Source organism: Daucus carota, chromosome 4, assembly GCF_001625215.2.
Source record: "Daucus carota subsp. sativus chromosome 4, DH1 v3.0, whole genome shotgun sequence".
NCBI classification, from domain to species: domain Eukaryota; kingdom Viridiplantae; phylum Streptophyta; class Magnoliopsida; order Apiales; family Apiaceae; genus Daucus; species Daucus carota.
In genome coordinates this window covers 46,493,537-46,512,387 of record NC_030384.2, presented here as the reverse complement: position 1 = coordinate 46,512,387, position 18,851 = coordinate 46,493,537, and the positions used below count along the sequence as shown (strand labels likewise).

At 34.4% G+C, this 18,851-nt stretch overlaps 2 protein-coding genes across 3 annotated transcripts; both read right to left on the bottom strand.

The window, feature by feature from the left end:
- Nucleotides 1-3,049: 3,049 nt before the first annotated feature.
- Nucleotides 3,050-8,738, bottom strand: LOC108217606 (ubiquinone biosynthesis O-methyltransferase, mitochondrial). Its single transcript, XM_017390445.2, has 9 exons — nt 8,446-8,738; nt 8,264-8,353; nt 7,248-7,326; nt 6,816-6,893; nt 6,053-6,101; nt 5,049-5,098; nt 4,254-4,403; nt 3,502-3,582; nt 3,050-3,403 (listed from the first exon to the last, which is right to left on the bottom strand). Exons 1-9 carry the CDS (start codon nt 8,667-8,669, stop codon nt 3,296-3,298), a joined length of 909 nt encoding a protein of 302 aa, XP_017245934.1. The 5' UTR covers nt 8,670-8,738; the 3' UTR covers nt 3,050-3,295.
- A 741-nt stretch (nt 8,739-9,479) lies between these two features.
- LOC108217601 (serine/threonine-protein phosphatase 5) lies at nt 9,480-17,254 on the bottom strand. 2 transcript variants are annotated; one of them, XM_017390439.2, is made up of 13 exons: nt 16,931-17,251; nt 16,085-16,254; nt 15,920-15,991; nt 15,290-15,440; nt 13,938-14,141; nt 13,151-13,259; nt 12,933-13,050; nt 12,454-12,601; nt 11,878-12,126; nt 10,501-10,626; nt 10,331-10,431; nt 10,006-10,080; nt 9,480-9,881 (listed from the first exon to the last, which is right to left on the bottom strand). In XM_017390439.2, exons 1-13 carry the CDS (start codon nt 17,013-17,015, stop codon nt 9,822-9,824), a joined length of 1,668 nt encoding a protein of 555 aa, XP_017245928.1. In that variant the 5' UTR covers nt 17,016-17,251; the 3' UTR covers nt 9,480-9,821. The 2 variants fall into 2 exon arrangements, with proteins under 2 accessions (XP_017245928.1, XP_017245929.1); XM_017390440.2 differs by lacking the exon at nt 13,938-14,141 and having other exon boundaries at nt 16,931-17,254.
- Between the last annotated feature and the right edge of the window lie 1,597 nt (nt 17,255-18,851).

Sequence of the window (18,851 nt, the reverse complement as noted above, 5' to 3'; positions counted from 1 at the left end):
CGGAACAGAGGATGCAGGTGATGTAATATTTTCACAATTACATTTTAATCATTTGAAACCGATGTCTTTGTTTCGGAACAGATGTAGCTGATGTAATATTTTCAAACAATTACTCTTTGTTTGCTTGATATAACATTTTGATTTTTGACTGATATGATTAGCTGGGACATAATGGTATAATTGACAGCTATAAAAACAGCTTGATGAAGAAGTTCAAAATAGATCTTCTCAAAAGGTATTAGCAACTTTGTGCTCTATATTGTATTCCCGCGTAAGAAATGATCTAAATTTTCAATCAGTTTTATGTTGAGTAAAACCTGGCACTCTTCTTGAACAATGGCACATAAGCTAACAAGACGGATTCATAACATACAACTTGTGTGTTTTATAGTTTCTCAAAACAAGGCAGATGCTTAAACGTACTTGTGAAGAATGCATAACAAACATGTTGAAAATATAACAAATATTGTTGATTATGATTGAGTTCGAATCAATATCATTGAGCCAATTGGAATAAATTAGAACCCAAATAAATTAGAATTCAAATCCTGTTATGGAAATTATGAGATATGAAAATAAATTAGAATAAATTAGAGGGTTGGACTTAATAGAAATTTGACTGAAAAAATTTATTATTTATTTTAGTTTTTCCAAAAATTACAAGTAATGATTTGAGTTAGTAAAATGTTAACTAAATATTTAGATTTTTAAAAATAAATTAGAACCCAAATTTTCAAATAAATATATAAAAGCAAATAAGAGACGGTAAATTATATATACCTCTCCATGACTCCATCCCCTTAAGTTTATCATGTGATAGTGTTTTATATTATAAAAAATATTATTTTTAGATATTAAATTGAAAGTCAATTTGTTTGAATAATAAATCAAAATTTAACTTTTTTTCAAAAAATAAAAATAAATCAACATTTAATTTAAAATAAAAACTGAATTAATCAGAAGTTATTAAGTTTATGTTTGAGGTGATCCAAACATGCGCATTATCCGACGACACTATTTTTTTGTTCATACTACCAAAGTAATAATGTGTTCTCTTTTCTTGTCAATCTTCGCTAGCCAAGAGGTGATGAACTCGGTAGCTTTAAGGAGAAATGCGGTGAAAAAAAATGAGAGGTATTACTCTCTAATTTGTGAGTGATAGAGATAAATTCTCTTCGTTTAAAGTAAGAACCCTGGAGGCAGGACCAAACTAAACTTTAAACACGATGAAGAAGCTGATTCATTAAGGACAATTAAATTTTACATCTCCGTAAACAAAGACTAAAATACTGTTGCTAGATCTTTTTTGAGTAAAAAAAAGACTACCAACAACTTTATTTCCGAATGAAACTAATATATAGAGAGCAGTGTAATATAATTTAGTTGGCTGAGCAATGCTTGTGAACAGAAGCAGAAAAGAAGTGATCATGGAAGTTTCCAATTGTCTTTGCATGACAATCTTTGTCCATGTTTTGAATGGCTGAGCAACAAGCTGAACTTAGCACCTCAAACTTTCGGGATGAAAAGGCTGTTAAAATTTCATTCACACACTTGTCTACCTTTTCAAGTCTTGACCAGCATTGGTAGTAATGATGTGTGCCTTCTGATGATGTCTTGCTGCTTTTAAGGTCACTTGTTTCGGATTCAGTTCTGAGGTGAGCTGGTAATGAACTGTGGGGTGGTTTGCCGATATACGGTGCTAGCCATTTTGGCATTGGGCGTGATGGTTGGTCAGGGAGGTGTAGACGACCATCACTTCCAATATATTGAAGTAGCCATTTTGGTGTTTGGAGTGGTGGAGGTGGGGGCATATGTAGACGACCATCATGGCCGATGTAAGGCGCCAACCATGGTGGTATGTGGGGATATAAAGGACTTGGCGGTGAAGGGTGTTTACCACCACCACCGAAAAAAGGGGCCAACCAGGGTGGTAGTGGGGGTCTACTTGGAGGAGGTTGTGGTGTAGGGATAAAAGGATTTGGTGTTATGGGGTTAGAAGGATGTCGTGGTGTAGGGATTAAAGGATTCGGGCTAGGAGGATGTTCCGGTGTTGGGTTAGAAGAACTTGGTGGATCCGGCTTTACAGGATTAAAAGGACTTGGTGGATCCGGCGTTACAGGATTAGAAGGATGTTTTGGTGTAGGTTCCAAAGGACTCGGTGGATTTGGTGTTATGGGATTAGAAGGACTTGGTGGCGGAACATTAGACTTAGGGGGACTCGGAAGAGGAAAAAAAGGGATAAACCCACCAGCACCACCTCCGCCTTGCCTATCACCATCACCACGGATGATTATCCATCCGAAAGGAGTCCAAATACGTAACCAACCATCTCCACCATTGCTGTTACCACCACCACCAATGCTGATCGGAAACCCTCTTATATTTCCAGGATCTGGATAACTGTTGGTTGCTGTTAGAGCTGATTGAGTGTATTCATTATCATCATGCAAGGAAGAAGCATTTCCGAACGTTGTAAATACACACAGCCAAACGGTAAACACGGTAGCAAGGGGGATAATAAAGCTCTGGTTTAACATAGTTTTCTTTAATGAACTGTAAATAAACATACAACTTAAGTGTCAAAATGGTGCTCATATATACGTGCATAGAGAACGAACTAACAAAATTTATCCCGAAAGTCCGTGCATATCATTTAGCTTTAATCCCTTGTTTACTAGGACGTAACTATTCACTCTAATGCACTGGATATACACCAACACACAATCTGTTACATTCACTGTGAATTTTGTTTTATCAAACTGCATGGTTTATCCTCCATACCATCTCCTACTTTTAGTTATTGTAAATATCCGAAATTAAACTTTGTGTTTAATCATATGTATTTTTTATTTTACTCCAAAGAAAAAATATGAATACGATAATATGTACTTGATCTTTACCTTTCTAACTAAGATTAATATATATTTGAGCGAGATTTGATAGCCAAGTGATGGGTTTATCCTCTGTCTCCGGATCTCGGGTCAACCTAAGAAATATAAGAGCAGATAGTCTTGTACGGCATATAAGCCTAAATTGTAAAAATAAAAAATAAAAAAATTAATATATATTTCCTCTATTGCAAAACAGTGAAATTTTGGCCAAATGTTAACATTCTATATCACTAGTATAATACAGCATCGCCATACAAGACACCTTCAAAAATGATACATATCTTGCTGCAAAGCTTATCCTTTCTGCAACCTTCTTCCAGTCTCATTCCAACAGTGAGCGACGTGATCCAACAATATTAGAGATCACACGATAACTAGTAAGAACTAGTGTAAATTTATTGCTTCTATCCGTTCATTTTCATACCATATGCAATGAAATTTACACCAATATCATCTGTTAGAAACCAGCGGCCACTCAGGGGGTCGTATGCAAAACCAGCCATCTCTTGGATCTGCAAAGAATGACCAAAAAATTATCAATCAATGGCACTAGACACTAGTCCGGACATTATATAGAGGACAGCAAATATATATCTAGAATTTAACTTACAGATATAGAAGAACGTTGTAGAATAAGTACTAGTTCTTCAGGAGTAAGAAAGCTCGACCAGTCATGTGTACCTTTGGGAAGCTATATTTTACGTAATAGTTAGAGCTCAATATAACCATAAATCTCAACAGGAGACTAGACTTTAGATTGATATCTATGTAATCACACAAAATAGTATATACAAACATAACTAATCAATATTAGTCAGCGATGCAAGCATTGCTCTGTGCTTCTATCTGTTGAGTGAAGAAGCTATAATCTGATAGGTTCCTGCTCCTTTCAAGCAGGAATTCGTTCCAAAAGAAAAGAAAAATGGATAAAATCAAATATATCACTTATGCTGAGGAAATGTAGTGTTTTAACCTATTATAGGCCGGTCACTGGTATTTCAAGGTAATGTCATCCAACACAATTGACAAATAGCACTACCGTTATGATATTCACATGCTTACCAGAATACTAAGAAATAGTTAAATAACTTGATCATGGCTGTTTATCAGTACGATTTTGAATGTGACAAATCCAGGTAAATAGGTATATAAGGTAAAAGGCTATGGACATGTGAGCATCATTATGTACACACAATAAGAAATTGAAAAGGTTTAGAAAAAAAGCAAACACAGCTCATACACAAGTAGTCAAGTACACAGAACTTATGTATTGTGTAACCAAAATAAGGAGGTACGAGTTTTGTCGCCCAGAAAAATAGGTAATAAACACAAAGGTGCAAGTATGAGGAAAGGAAAACTTACCCATTGGAGGAGGTATTCTGCTGCAACTATAGCGGTTGCATAGGCTCTCATAGAACGACTGATAGTTGAGATCAGAGTAGCTCCCTGAGTAACAGTTAGTGCCGAAAGGGATTTGCAGAATTCAGTAGGATCTGCTACGTGTTCAATGACCTAATTAGATTCAAAAATCAAAATAGGAATCTCACTGATGCAAGAGCATCAAAAAGGGAACTTTTGGATTACATATAAAGTGCTGAAAATGAAAATACTATCTCTATATGAATTCTGGTCAAGAAAAGACGATGGAGCTTAAACCATTAGAACAGGAGCGGAACTAAGGAGGTTCAATTTAACTACTGAACGATTAGTCCATGTTTTACATACATATATATACTCAATCTGGACTGCAACTCTGCAAGCATTGAGTGAATCAAGTCAAGACAAATACATAATAAAGAAGCATGCTTTCGGTTACTACTTATGACTTCTCTAGAATGCTAGTCACCATTCATCTAAAATACAAGGCTGTTGACCTCCTTTGAATGAATGCAAACAAAAATCACGGTGACAGCTACCACCAATTATTTTGAAATGACTAGTCTGAATTTTGAGATTAAGGTGCTGAACTAAAAGTGAGAAAGATTTTTCGACTTTCCTTTATTCCAAATACAAAGAGTTTAACTATCAGAGTCTGAAACCATGAATACAAAAGAGCACATAGATCTCTATTGTATTTGTAAAACAAAGAACAGAACAAACATATACCAAATGTAAAATTAAAAAGTCATACTCTACATGGGGCTTTTGAATCTATACCTCTAAAGCAAGCACCGCATCAAACTCCCTTTGTTCTTCTACCAGTTTTTCTGTTAATCAGAATGAAAAGTGTTCCCAAAATACAAACTTAAAAGGCTTTCAGATATAGGTAGACATAAATAGCAACCATTAACACAAAAAATTAGAAGCAATTAATTAAAAATGGTAATACTTGATAATTTACAAGAGTCCGCCTAAGGAAATAGTTGCACAAGGCAAAGCCAGCAGATAGAGAACAAAATTGCAGTCAAATGGATATACATATATAATATACACATTGCTTCTACTATTCTTATATAAAAAATCTAAATTACGAAAATCATCTTTACCACTACACGCTAACAATCTTGTTTAACAAGGGAGACAAGATTCATTAAAAGTCAATTGAAAGACAAGAATATTTAGTAGTAAGAAAGAAATTACAGGATGTGAGGGAGACATCATATTAAAAAAAGCCTGTTTAGAAAAAGTACAAAGAAAGCAGCCTGGCGTTAGTGGAAGGAAAACAAACAAAAGCCCTATTTTTCAAAAGAAAGCAAGCATGTACCAGATTAACAATATTAAAAATAAAGTTAAAAGGAAAACAAACAATAGCAAATGACGTCTACTCCCAAAGCATCATATTCCTGTATTAGTTTCAAATTTCAACAGAACTGTATTAGACATAGTAACACGAATACAGAAGCTGAAAGTTCATCTGTACCAGAGCCACTGAAACCAAAGTTATATACAAAAAACTTAAGACTAAGTTCCAGTTCAAGTATCTACAAATTTTCTTAAAAGTCAAATTATTATATATACACATACATATTATGAGACAAAACGATGACAACTTCGAATTCCTATTGTTAAATCAATGCCAGTATTGAATGGCTATAAATAGACACCAAAAACTCCTAAACCTAAGTCTGTAAACTGAAACTTAAAAAGCTAACTGTAACATATATAGCTATAAGAAGTAAACAAATCAAGTACTAGCAGTTCTATAAGTTTAAGTTCTGTACCAGCTGTTGTGCAATGATATTCAATTGATGCAGTTACTGGATCCAAATCCTGGCCATATTCAAAGTAAGCACAATATTAGTGCTCTAGAGATAAGAGATAGGCCGTTTATCATATATTTACATAAAAAATGATACATTTGGAACATGCTGACAACAAAAAAATGGTCATGAAGTAATGTGTCTAGGTAAAAACTATCATCCATTAAAAAAAAACTTTTTTAAAGCACAGATAACAAACAATGTTTTTAGAAATATAATCATAAAGTAATGTACATATTTTCAATCCAAAAAGAAATTGAGATAATAGCATCAGAAAGCATGCAGTCAATTGTAAAATAGAGAAAAAGTCACTTGCCCATGCAGCTATTAGTGTGATATGTTCAGCAAATATATATAGATGTCAAAAAGGAGAAAAAGTGCAGCATCAGATTTGTGTGAGAAACAAGAATGTAGAAAAGTGTTCAGTTTTTATTCTAAATTATATTGATGACTAGCTACTTTACTATTTTGATATGTAGAAGTTTCGAAGTCCACCGTTCCACCAGTGAAGACAGTTTGCTAAGCACTGTACATGTAGGAGTATACATGTTCACAAGCATAGCTAAATCAGTTCAAAAATAAATTGCTCAAAAGCACAAAGGTTATCTTCTTTTTTTAACACAAAGTAAGACAGAGGCTAATTTTTTGATGAGAAAATCTGTTTATGGAGACTTACAAGAGAGCTAAAGAATATATTCATGAGCAATTTAGTTAGTAATTATACCGCATGTAGGCGGGCAATCGTAATATTCTTGTCCACGGCATCAACTCCTGTCACAGTAGCTCCCATGCGAGCCAAAGGCTAAATTATATGAGACCAAAAGCAAGATAGCAAATGAGCATTGACAAACTGAATATATTACAGATGTTTTGATTAAGAGACCTAACAAGATTCCTTAACAATAGAATGTGGATAATGTATTCTGCAAAGAAACTTTAGGTTACTTGCTGATTATTTGCCTGTAAATCTCTACCAAACTAGCATGTCTAGACTTTAGAGTTAAACATTTTGTAAATATAAGTGTATATGCAAAGCACAAACCATATACAAGGCGTGGGACTGCAAATCGATATACAACATTGCAAATACAAGTAGACCCCTTAGGATAGAAAAGAAAGCAGTGGTGAATCACCTATAGCTTAAAATATGACATACCTCAGATAGAATTCCACCCCCACAACCAACATCCACAAATTTCAATCCTTCAAAAGGCCTTGCAGTGTTCGGATCCTTACTGAAAAAATAATTAATATTAGGACCAGTGAAACAGAGCAATATGTCAACTGTAATAAAAACAATGATGGTTTTACAGTTTCTGTTGACTAACTGAATATCTCGAGATCTCTTTTTAACATAGAGTAAAGTTTATACTTTGATTCTTAAACAACGACTATGTATGAAGGTATAAAAATCTAAATTTAACATTATTTTATATGTAATAGTACATAAATACAAGTAATTCGGCCAACAGCAGCAATAGTACCAAGTCAGAGAGCCTGACATGGAGACGAAGTAAGAGACTGGGCCATCAATACCAATGATCTTTTATGGGTTTAGTCGCTTGTCAAAGAGCCTCAAACAGAGACAGAAAAAAAAAAGACAATAAATTATGACTCAGATGATAATGATAGATCAGTAACTTCCATAGAAGGCTCAACTTTAAACTCTGAAGGGGAAAACATGAACTGATCTGTTCTAGGTGCATGGATTGAGCAAATGCAGCTTTGGTCCAATAACAGGAGGGCAGGAAGAAAGAGATTGAAACTATTTACACCATATTATTCAAAATTGTTCATGATTCATTAAATAGGATTCCTCAAAAAAAAAAAAACTTGGGAGCATCAATAGGAACACAAATTACATTAATTGTTTTCCTGCTTGCCTTTTTTTAAGACTCGGGAGCGGGCTGTAACTTTTCTAGTACTAAATAAACTTGAGATTAATATAGGTATAAGCATGTATACTTGGACTTAGGCAAATTTCTCGTAAAATACTAAACTAAATCACACTCTGCGACGATCAGCCAGAGAGGAAACCTAATTGAGCGACGTACATCAAGTGAGTAACAACTAACAAGTATTATTCTTCAAATATCAATTAGTTAACTGAATTAATTAAAATCTTCAGAACATGAATAGACTACGCAGAGAAGGGGGCACGAACGCACGGACCTGAAATGGCGGCAGAGAGTTGAGCGAATGAAAGCGAGACGCGTAGGATTCATAACATGTAACGGCTTGAACGGTCCATCAGCATCCCACCTGTTCATCATCATCATCATAACAACAGAAATCAATATAATTACAACAAAATCATCAAAAACAACAAACACGGGGGTAAATTAGTCATTTACCAGGAATCAGCAATGGCGGAGAATTTAACGAGTTCAGTTTGATTCAGAGAAGAAATTGGGGAAGAAGAGGAAGAAGCTGTTGATTCGGATTTGATATCGTTCGAGTAAGGCCTCGATTGAATAAGCCTCTTTGTTTGTGAATTGCAAGGAGAGATTTGGGTCGGGGCGGGGAGTGTTCGGGTACGACATGCGGTTCGGATCCGGGTCAGAAGCTTCGACGCCATTAATGGAGTTAGCTGCTGGGCTCTTGCCTTCTGGGAACAACTCTTTTTCTCTGATTTCTAAAACGCTAAACGATGTCGTTTTTGTAATGCTCTTTCATATACAATAAAGACGAGCAGAAACAATTAAATTATTCTTTATTACATGCTTGATTCATTAAAATTACAACTTTGTGTTTTAGATTTAGATATCCCTCTTTTTCCATTTCAAAAAATATATATATATAGTTATTTCCCTTTTCTCAATTTAATCCGTGTTTATATATATATTGAAATTATATGAAGCTTTGAGAGGCGCCACCTAAACGTCTCTCTCTTCTTCTTTATATAAATATATTGATATTGAATGATTGATGATTTATGTCTGAAATAATTTAAAAATAAAAAAATATGTGAAATACTTCTAAAATAAAGAAGATCTTTTAATTTTTACAAATTAACAATATGTCCGTACAACTACAAAGAGAGTCTTTAAGAGAACAAAATGTTGTTTTTATTCAAAGAAAAAGTAATATCATTTGCAATAAAATGTCTTTCAACGTAAAAAATATTACTGTTGCCATGCGTTTTGTCGAAAAAGGTTAGTACCACATTACCATGCACAATTATCAAATTAAGCATATCATACAATTGTAGATTGCTTTAACACAATTGCCAATCACCACCACCCAATTGCAATTTTCAAGTCGCGAAAATTTATTACAACCGACCAGCATGTCATATCCGTATAAAATGTTCAAAGTGCCTGTCTACCAAGAGTCCTGAATTATTCCTAGTAAGAAATGCATCTCCCCAATTTTCAGAGACTTGCAATGAATTATAATATTATTTGATTAATATCATAGCACCAACTAATAAGAAAATCTATAACAACGCAAGTTGATAAATACAAACGGATGGACAAGACATCCATTATAGACTATATAGACTACCAGTCGTGCTTTTCATTTTCACCTTTAACACTACCCTTGACCAACAAAATTAAAATTAATGGGTCTTGGAACATCTGAGACGGCCAATAAAAGTTTAGATATTGATCAAGCTCACAGCACAATAGGCAATTATCAACTTTCTAGCTGAGATGACATTGTGTTTCAGCAGCATTGACCAACCAGTTTCTTGACAGGACACAGATACGTATTAGCAATCCAATAACTAAGAGAACATTCGGAGGAAGTTGTTGGCATATGCCATTGGTTTGACATCAGGATGTGGCTGCAATATCAAATAAATACCATTTCGAATTAGAATTATGAACAAATATACCTATGTACTTTAGTGCAATGTTAATATAAAATAGCAAGTGAAAGAGGAAATAACATTTGCAGAAGATACTAACCACTGCAGCAAAAGTAACAATCTTTGGCTTCATATCAGGGGCCTCAAAACGAATATATGCACCCTTGTTACCCATCTGACATCAAAAGTCAAAAAATCAGATATTATTTTCTGATCACCGTGGTTGCTGCATATTTTTAAGTTCTTCAATGTCACAAAAGTTCAAAAGTTTTGATTGGTTTTCATGTCAGTTGTAAGAGTAGGAAAAAACTGTACATGGGAGCTCGAGAATTCATGGAATGTAAACAGAACCATAAAAAAACAATATATATATATATATATAGTTATTAATTTGGTATTATTTTTTCTAGAAAATGCAAAATTACCTGATCACAGTAATTTGGTGCAGAAAATACAGTAATAAGCTTCCCATCATGGTCAACCTCGTACCCTTCATCCTTCACTTCATGAGAGCGCACGACTAAATCTGGCATATGCACAAAACATTAGCATACCTACCATTACAACAAAAGAAGTGTGAACAAGAATTACATACCTAGATTATTTTCTTGTAGAAATCTTTTAGTGACATCTCCACCAAAAGAAAGACCAACACCACGCTTGCTAGGTCCTCTTCCAGGTTGAGGTTGTGGATCACTCCACAGCAGTTCACACATCAAACCTGCAGAAATCACAACCGTCAGTAACACTTTATAAAATCCAAAAAACAGCTAATCCTGTATATAAGTTTTTTTTAATCAAGAGAAGTATTTGGCTTTATTTATAACAAGTATCGATGAACACTTGAACAATTAATTAAAATTTGACCCTCTTTGTTAGCCAGAATTGACTGGCTTCATCTGGTACACATCATTGAAGGTCTAACCCAGTTTTCCACAGAAAGGATCAACTGAAGAAGTCATGAATGGAATATGAAGTTAAAAGATGTTATTAACCACCTAAAACAGTATTTATATGCTATGATAGGGGCCAGTGAACCCCCCCCCCCCCCCCCCCCCTCTCTGCACCAACATAGTTCCACCATTGCTACTATAAATTCTGGTGTTTGGCCAGTCTAGCACAGGGTATTCATTCGTTCCTAGTTCCCAACATGAACTAGGGTACCAAACCTCAGCTCCTCAGAGCAGGATCTAATTTTCTTTGCATTAAATCCACTACCATGAATGAAGTGAAACTTTGAGAAGGTGAAATATAAATTTCTAGTAATTATCACTTTACTTATCTAATTTACAAGTTAAAGACATAGAGCTTGTTTGTCTGAGCTTAAAGCCAGAGACTAATATTCATTTTTGACTTAACTTAAAAAATTATGTGTTTGTGCAATAAGTTAAAAAGTGACTTTAAGTCGAAATAACAACTTAAAGCCAGAAATAGGTAAAAAGGTACTTTTTTTGACCATTTAATTTTTTCTATAATTTTACTTAACTAAAGTTAATAATATCACTCGCAGTACGACTTATAAAATTTATTTAGTTTTTATATTTCAACAAGTATTAAATTATGCAACAAGAAAACTGCCCAAACGGAAACTAACCTAAATTTTAAATTTCATTATAGAAATTTCAATTCACAAGCCAGCTTCTTTAAGTTTATCTAGACAGGCTCATAATTTGATACCACTCTCAATATAATTGATCAGATGAGAGTGGTTAACGAGGCCTTATTTTGGTGTATTATCTTTTCAAACATTAAGGGCAATATTGTCTAAATGTCCAGGAGTACTTGCTTACTTTTGGTTAGATGATATACTTTTTTGAGTGAAAGAAACTCTGTTCCTACGGACATTGTATTCTCGATACTTTTTATCAATGGAAATATTATCCTCTTGTCAAAAAAAATAAGTTCCATCTGAGGACATCTTTCAACTTATTACTAGAAGGTAAATCATGTGAGAAGTGCACTAGATGCATACCTTCTTCTGGAGGCTCACAAAACCTATCAATCTTTTTAATGTCAGAGAGTTTCACCCCATCAACACTGAAAAGACCTCCATGGACCACAAAAACCTTGTCATTTAACACATGAGCCAAAGGTAAACAACAGAAAACTTCTGCGAATAGTTCCACAAAGGTATCATTCAGCTTAGACTTGACCTCGCCTTCAAAACCATATATCTTGTTCATGCTCTTGCTCTCATGGTTGCCACGAGCAAGATGTATAGCTGTAAAATTCAATGTGATGTGATGCAACTAAGGTACATAGATATATACACAAAAACAAGTACTAATATGATAATATCAGTAGCAGTGATCCCAAACCAAAGGTCACCTTGACTGCAGCACATACAGTAGTAATATTAACAAATGATGCAGAATTGATGTAACTTAAAAAAACCAAGCAATACCTTAGCCAGAACTTAAATCACAAATGATAAAAAAATAAAAATTGTTCAGTCCTCCATTTTTTTGATTCATGAGACCAGTATTGCATAATGTGTTTATAATGCCAAACAGAAAAGATCGACTGAACAAGAACTTTGTAGGCTTACCAGATGGCGACATGCATTTAAATGCAAACAGTGTAAGTATGACCTCCAATGAAAATGACCCCCTGTCCACAAAATCTCCATTGAACAGATATGGATTTTCATCTGATGGAAGTCCATTGAGCTCAAAAATATTCATTAGATCATAAAACTGCAAACATACAGTAAAACATGTAGGTATCAGTTGTGTTACTGACAACAATAGAAAATTTGTCAGGGAAGAATCTATATATTCATTAATACAGGGCACCAATTATGTGTTTTATTGGACGGTCATCAAATTCACAATCCTGGCACCAAGCTCCTAAATTCGATAAATGGAGATCCAACAATACTAGCGTGCTTAAGCCTTGAGTATTATTCTCACATGTGGTTTTGGATATCATATAGTTATAAGGTTTCATCAATCAAAGAAAGGATTTTCTGTCATACAGCAAAATGATAATACAACGTAAGCCAAAACATTAACATAAAGTCACTACCTGACCATGCACATCACCACAAACAGTAAAATGTTTTCCATTAGGAACATGTATATCAACAAGCGATGGCAATGCTCGCAGCATGTCTCTTGTTTGTAGGACTATCTGGAACGCATATCTGTAACATAAAAAACAAACTTTAGTGGGTGAACAGTGATATGACTGAAGTTCTTGTGCTGGGAGGGGAGGGGGCGTTGTTGATGTATTCAACCAGCAACCTTTTGTGTAAGCACTTTCGAGCCTTGAAGTCCTCCATCATATTCTTCACAAATTCCAAACTTACCTCATCTCCCTCTATTCTTGCCCCAGTGTACTGTGATTCCACATCTGGAGGTTAAACCAAAAAACAGCATTATAGAAAGGTGATTGAGTTCCAATTTATTTTTTGACATCTTTCATTCACTTATAATGAAAAGCATCAATATGTATCATAATCGAAATCCATCGAGAAACAAATGCAACAACTTCATTTCCATTCTTTTCACAAACACATGTTCAATAATCAATATACTTTCCCTTTTTTTTCGAAGTTCTATTTTTCATAAACAATACTCCCCAGCATCTATCAAAGTTATCTGATTTTAGGTTAAAACATATGTTACCCTATGACAAACCATAATACTCTGATGATCTCAAAACTTGCACCAATATCTGTCCATTTCAGGTGTCAAAATAACTTTATTTTTCCTATGAAAGTAATAAGAAAGTTCAAGGAGATTGCTATTGGATCTGAAGACTAACAGCAAAATTTCAACCCAATTCGACATGCTACCTTTGAAATGGTATTTCGAAGAACAGCTACTCATTAATAAATATGGTAATTTTGTGACAAATCAGATATCACATGCAGTATAAACTCATAGCTAGGTACAATCTTTTAACTCGTAAAGTTTCAGCAAGGTTTGGAAATCGTTTCTAATTACAAGTTTAGTGGTTCTGTTCTAGATTTTAAACCCGTGTCTCCTCTTTCCTGGATATCCCATTTTAAATTCTAAAAGCTCACACCTAGATTAAGCGCTCGACTCTTCGTAAAGATATTGCCCATGTAGCCACCCCACCATGTCCTCCTGAACAACAAATATGATGCTATTGCTGCTGTCGCCACCACTGTGGCTGCTTGTGTTCCCATCATTATGACCAGTACCGCCAATAGTACAACTGCTACAGCAGCAACTTGGGGGGAAAATAATGATGATTCTGGATGTGTCCCTAAAATAATAAGATAGGTAAAATGGTAATAACTAAATGCATCCGGTCTCGTAACCATAACTAGTTAATTAATTAGCATGAGCCAATATGCCTTTACTAAGATATACTTAAGACGTATTATTTAAGTGATCCAGAATTTTTACTAGGCACGTTCTAGCCTAAGGATTAAACAATAATAGATACCGAAAACCTGAATCCTACAGCAAGGTCAATATCAAGCCAAAGTCTGTAGAAAACAGTCACTTTGGTACCAGTGAAACTTCAGTAGATTTAAATATAGCAGGCTGCAGATAATGCTGACTCTTCGATTGTCAGTTAAGTTTCTATTTATCTGCTAAATCATTAAGATACAGCCCTCGAAGCAGCAATATCCATCTGACTAATCAAATTCTTCCCTTAATGAACCCCGATGTGAAAAACCAAATAGCAGAGCAGATAAGTCAACATAGTCATCATTATATCACAACAAACTATGACCACCAATAACAAAAACTTTATTTTTCTAATCATCTAAGTTCTTGCATTACCCGAGCCAGGGTTTGTTCAATGCTCGACAAGACCTCAAAGGTTCATATTTGAGGAGTTTGTGACATAGATAATATACAACAGAAGGAAAAACAAAAGAACTGCATAGCAGTGTATTGCATAGAGTATTGTAATGGTCAATAACGTTACCACAAATACCATACTTGCCGGATTAATATCACTGAAAGTATCTAGGATTCTTGTTCTCGATTCATAAGGTTGATAATATGTATAAACCAAATGGCTGCCTTCTTTTGAAAGAAAACCACATAGTTACAACTCTCTAGACTCACAACACTCTGTTACAGTTCATTCGCACCAGTAACTCAAAAAGCAGCTTCTAAATCAACATTTGAAGTAAAAACTTGTACAGGGAAAAAATCATGGCAACAAACAATTTTAAATAGAGAAAGAAATACAAAACAGAGGAAATACCATCAGTTATATTATATTAACATGCATTTCACCATATTTTTCCTCTGCAAAAGTTTCCCAGGGCAATGATGAACGTATTCTTTAACATTTTTTAAAAGGTAAAACCATTAACAAAGCACTATAGCAATAAGAAAACAGATACTCCTAAAAAATGAAAAATGAAGACGAAAAGGTTTGATATTCTATACCTATAGTGTGATAGTCTATAGAATCAGCTATTGAACGTCTTTCAGTAACAGGTAAGGCAATTGCTTCCTCAAATTTGAGCTTCATAACAGCTTTCTCACATTCCCTCAATTTCTTAGTCGCATCAGGATCATTTGGACAGATTTTCTTTACCTAATCAAAGAAAAGAAACAAGAATACAGGATATAGATGTCAAAACCTATTATGTTTCTGAGAAGTGGCATGCAAACTTGGGTGCAACCTCTATTAAAAATTATAAGTCATTACAGATGCATTATATACTTGATCACTTTATAACATGTAGAAGAAGGATGATGGAATATTTTAATTAACATTACTAAGGTACAAGATTGCAGTTGTTGAACACGTAATGGCTTCAAAAGAAAAGCTTTACACAAGAATTCAGTGAAACTAATGAGTCCACCAAGAAAAACTATCATTCAGCAGGGCCACGTACATTTATAACATTTTAACATGAAAGTATACTGTTTTATTACAGCTATATCATATTTAATTTATAGCAAATCAATCATTTGTTTTAATGCAAAACTTTTGAATAACAAAGGCCTGGGTAATTTGTAAATTCTTTTTTTTTATTTATATAAAAAGGCATTTAAGAGTGGTAAAAGAACCTGCTGGAAATCCTTCAATGCATCTTTGAGCTTCCCCATTGCAAGATATGCCGCACCCCGTCTGTAATAAGCCTGTGACGCGTTCAAACCCCCAACAGACAGATTCAGCACACAAAACGGGAAATTAGGATAGAATGCAAAACAGATTCATAAGACAATTCATACCTTAGAATATCTAGGATCAATCTCAACTGCCTTTGTCGCATCCTGAATGGCACTACCATACTCCTCCAGTTTAGTGTGTGCAAAAGCACGGTTTGCCCAGTAAACAGCATTTTCACTGCTTAATTCAATTGCTTTGCTATACAAATCAATAGCTTGAGAATACTTGTGAGCTGGAAAGACACAAATTCACATAAAAAATCAGATGGGTCTTTACAAGTAATAATCTTTTGGGTTGACTTTGCATTAAGAGTCAATATACTCCACCATCAACATTAAAACAGCATATTTAAAACCAATTGAAAGACTTTCATCAACATCCATTAAACTCAATCTTTAACAAACACCTACCACTCCCAAAAACTAAAATAATATACAACTTGAGAAAATAAACCTAATTAGTAAATTGCACAAAATGGGTTCCCCTAACTAATATATAATTAATTTCTGTCACTTCAAAATCAAGTCTTGCAGACACACAAACACATATGTTGTGTTTGGTTGGGGAGAATGGAATGGAATGGAATGAAATGAGTAAAAAATACTTGAAAATAATAAAGATAGGAAGAAAGTTTTGAAAAAATTTGAAAGAGTGCAAAATTGCTATGATGAGATTTGAGAAGAAATTGAGGATGAGAGAGAATAGAGCATTCCATCTCAAATGGAAGGGGTGATATCTAGCATATGAGGTAGGGAATTGAATGGAGGAAGGAATGAAATTTCTTAAAAATCATCCATAAGATAGTTCATTTTTCATTCCATTCCTTCCGAAATCATTCACCCCAACCAAACACAACAATAGAGACAAGAAATCTAAAACAAGAAAATACAAAAACAAGAAAAGAATACCTTTGAAAGCATCATTAGCCAAGACTTTGATTTCTTCGGCAGCTTGAGTGGGGTTTGAATTTGCAGTTGTTTCCATAGTGGGCATAATAATAGTATAATTACTCCACTACGCAGCTGTTTCAGGGAGAGAAAGACGGAAAGATAGAGAGAGAGATGGCGAGAGAGAGAGAGAGATAAAGAGAAAGAGAGAGAGCTATAATACAACAGATTCCATAGATACTGTGTGTGTATGTGTAGAGAGATGAGAGAAGGAAAGGGGGGAGTGTGAATCTGCGATTGAGTATTTGGGAGGTGAATGAGGGGAGGTAAGCCCTAGATAGTTTTGGCTTCTTATATTTTATACCATTTTTATTTTTATATTTTTCAAGTCCACTTTGTCACGCTTACAAGTATTTTCCAGTATTTTCTTTGGGTTTTTCTATTATCAACCACTAAACTTTTACATTTAAATAAAGTAATCAAAGGTTAGCTAGTTTGTTGTAGTTGAACACAAACAAATGCTACACAGCTAAAGTTTTTATATAAAGTTTGTAATTCAGTTAAATTTTACTTTTTCAAGGATATAATGAGCCTATTTGAATAAAAAAATCAAATTTAAAAGTTTATTTTATATATATATAGGGTTCTACTCCAGTACAAACTCCTTACTGTACAAACGTACAAACCAGTGATTATGACAATAATATTTAGTGATTAACAGTTTTTAATTTAACAAATACATACATATATCCATCACCATCACCACCACAATCACCTCGAATCACCAACACCACCGCCCACTAGCACCACACACCAACGCCACACACACTCTCTCTCTCTCTCTCTCAACCACCCACCACCACCACCAATGCCAGCAGCTCTCTCTCTCTGGTGGTTTGTCTTCATTGAGCAGTGCTATACACGCACACGATATCATCACTGCTTTTCTCCTCACCCTCAATCGTGTTTCTAGCACTGCAGCCGTGTTGGCGTCGGGGCTGCTGCCGGCCGCGCTGCATCACCACGCGGCTACGCCGCTCTGTAAGTGCTTCCTTCCCCTTATCTCTCCATCAGACCCGCCTGGTAGATTTAGTGATTCTATTCAAACATTTAGTGATTATGTTCAACACATGTAGTGATTGTTTAGTGATTATGTTCAACACATGTAGTGATTGTTTGTATATTTGTACTGTAAGGAGTTTGTATTTGAGCACTTGCCTATCTATACTATACTATTAAAGCCGAAACATTAAAAGTTTGGTCGGTCGGTACTTGGGCCAAAACTATACTATTAAAGCCGAAACATTAAAAGTTTGGTCGGTCGGTACTTGGGCCAAAATACGGGCCTATCTATATAACCAATTATTCTGGGCCTATTTATACAAATAATTATTCTTTTTAATTTGGGCCAAAGTACGGGCCTATCTATATAACCAATTAATAATAATCCTTTTAAAACTGAAACATTAAAAGTTTGGTAGGTCAGTACTTGGGTCAAAATACGGGCCTATCTATATAACCAATTATTCTGGGTCTATCTATATAACCAATTATTCTTTTTAATTTGGGCCATAGTACGGGACTATCTATATAACCAGATAATCCTTTTAATTGAAATATATTACTTTTTTATATTTTTGACTAAAAAACTTAATCTTCTAAAATAACATTGAGAAACATGGTAATTACTTTTTTAACTAAAATATATTATCTTTTTATAAATTTTCCAACTAAAAAATTAATCTTTTACAATTAATACGGACATGGGCGACATATTTATACGTAAAGATGTGTGCCAAAAGTCTAAAAGTCAAATAATAAAAAATAGAGGGAGTATTATTATATTGGTCGGGCGGTCGGTACTTGGGCCGAAGTACAGGCCTATCTATATATATAACCAATTATTCTTTTTAACTAAAATAAATTATCTTTTATATATTTT

Bases quoted from the DNA above. Each gene is read 5' to 3' on its own strand.
- LOC108217601 (XM_017390439.2), bottom strand. From the start codon at position 17,015: ATGCCCACTATGGAAACAACTGCAAATTCAAACCCCACTCAAGCTGCC. The intron at 10,432-10,500 runs GTATGTAATTCT...TGCATATGCCAG, and splicing joins TCTACAAGAAAATAATCTAG to ATTTAGTCGTGCGCTCTCAT. The intron at 9,882-10,005 runs GTTAGTATCTTC...TTGATATTGCAG, and splicing joins TTGTTACTTTTGCTGCAGTG to CCACATCCTGATGTCAAACC.
- LOC108217606 (XM_017390445.2), bottom strand. From the start codon at position 8,669: ATGGCGTCGAAGCTTCTGACCCGGATCCGAACCGCATGTCGTACCCGA. The intron at 6,894-7,247 runs GTATGTCATATT...CATATAATTTAG, and splicing joins GGGGTGGAATTCTATCTGAG to CCTTTGGCTCGCATGGGAGC. The intron at 3,404-3,501 runs GTAAGTTAAATT...CATTCTTTGCAG, and splicing joins TACAACGTTCTTCTATATCT to ATCCAAGAGATGGCTGGTTT.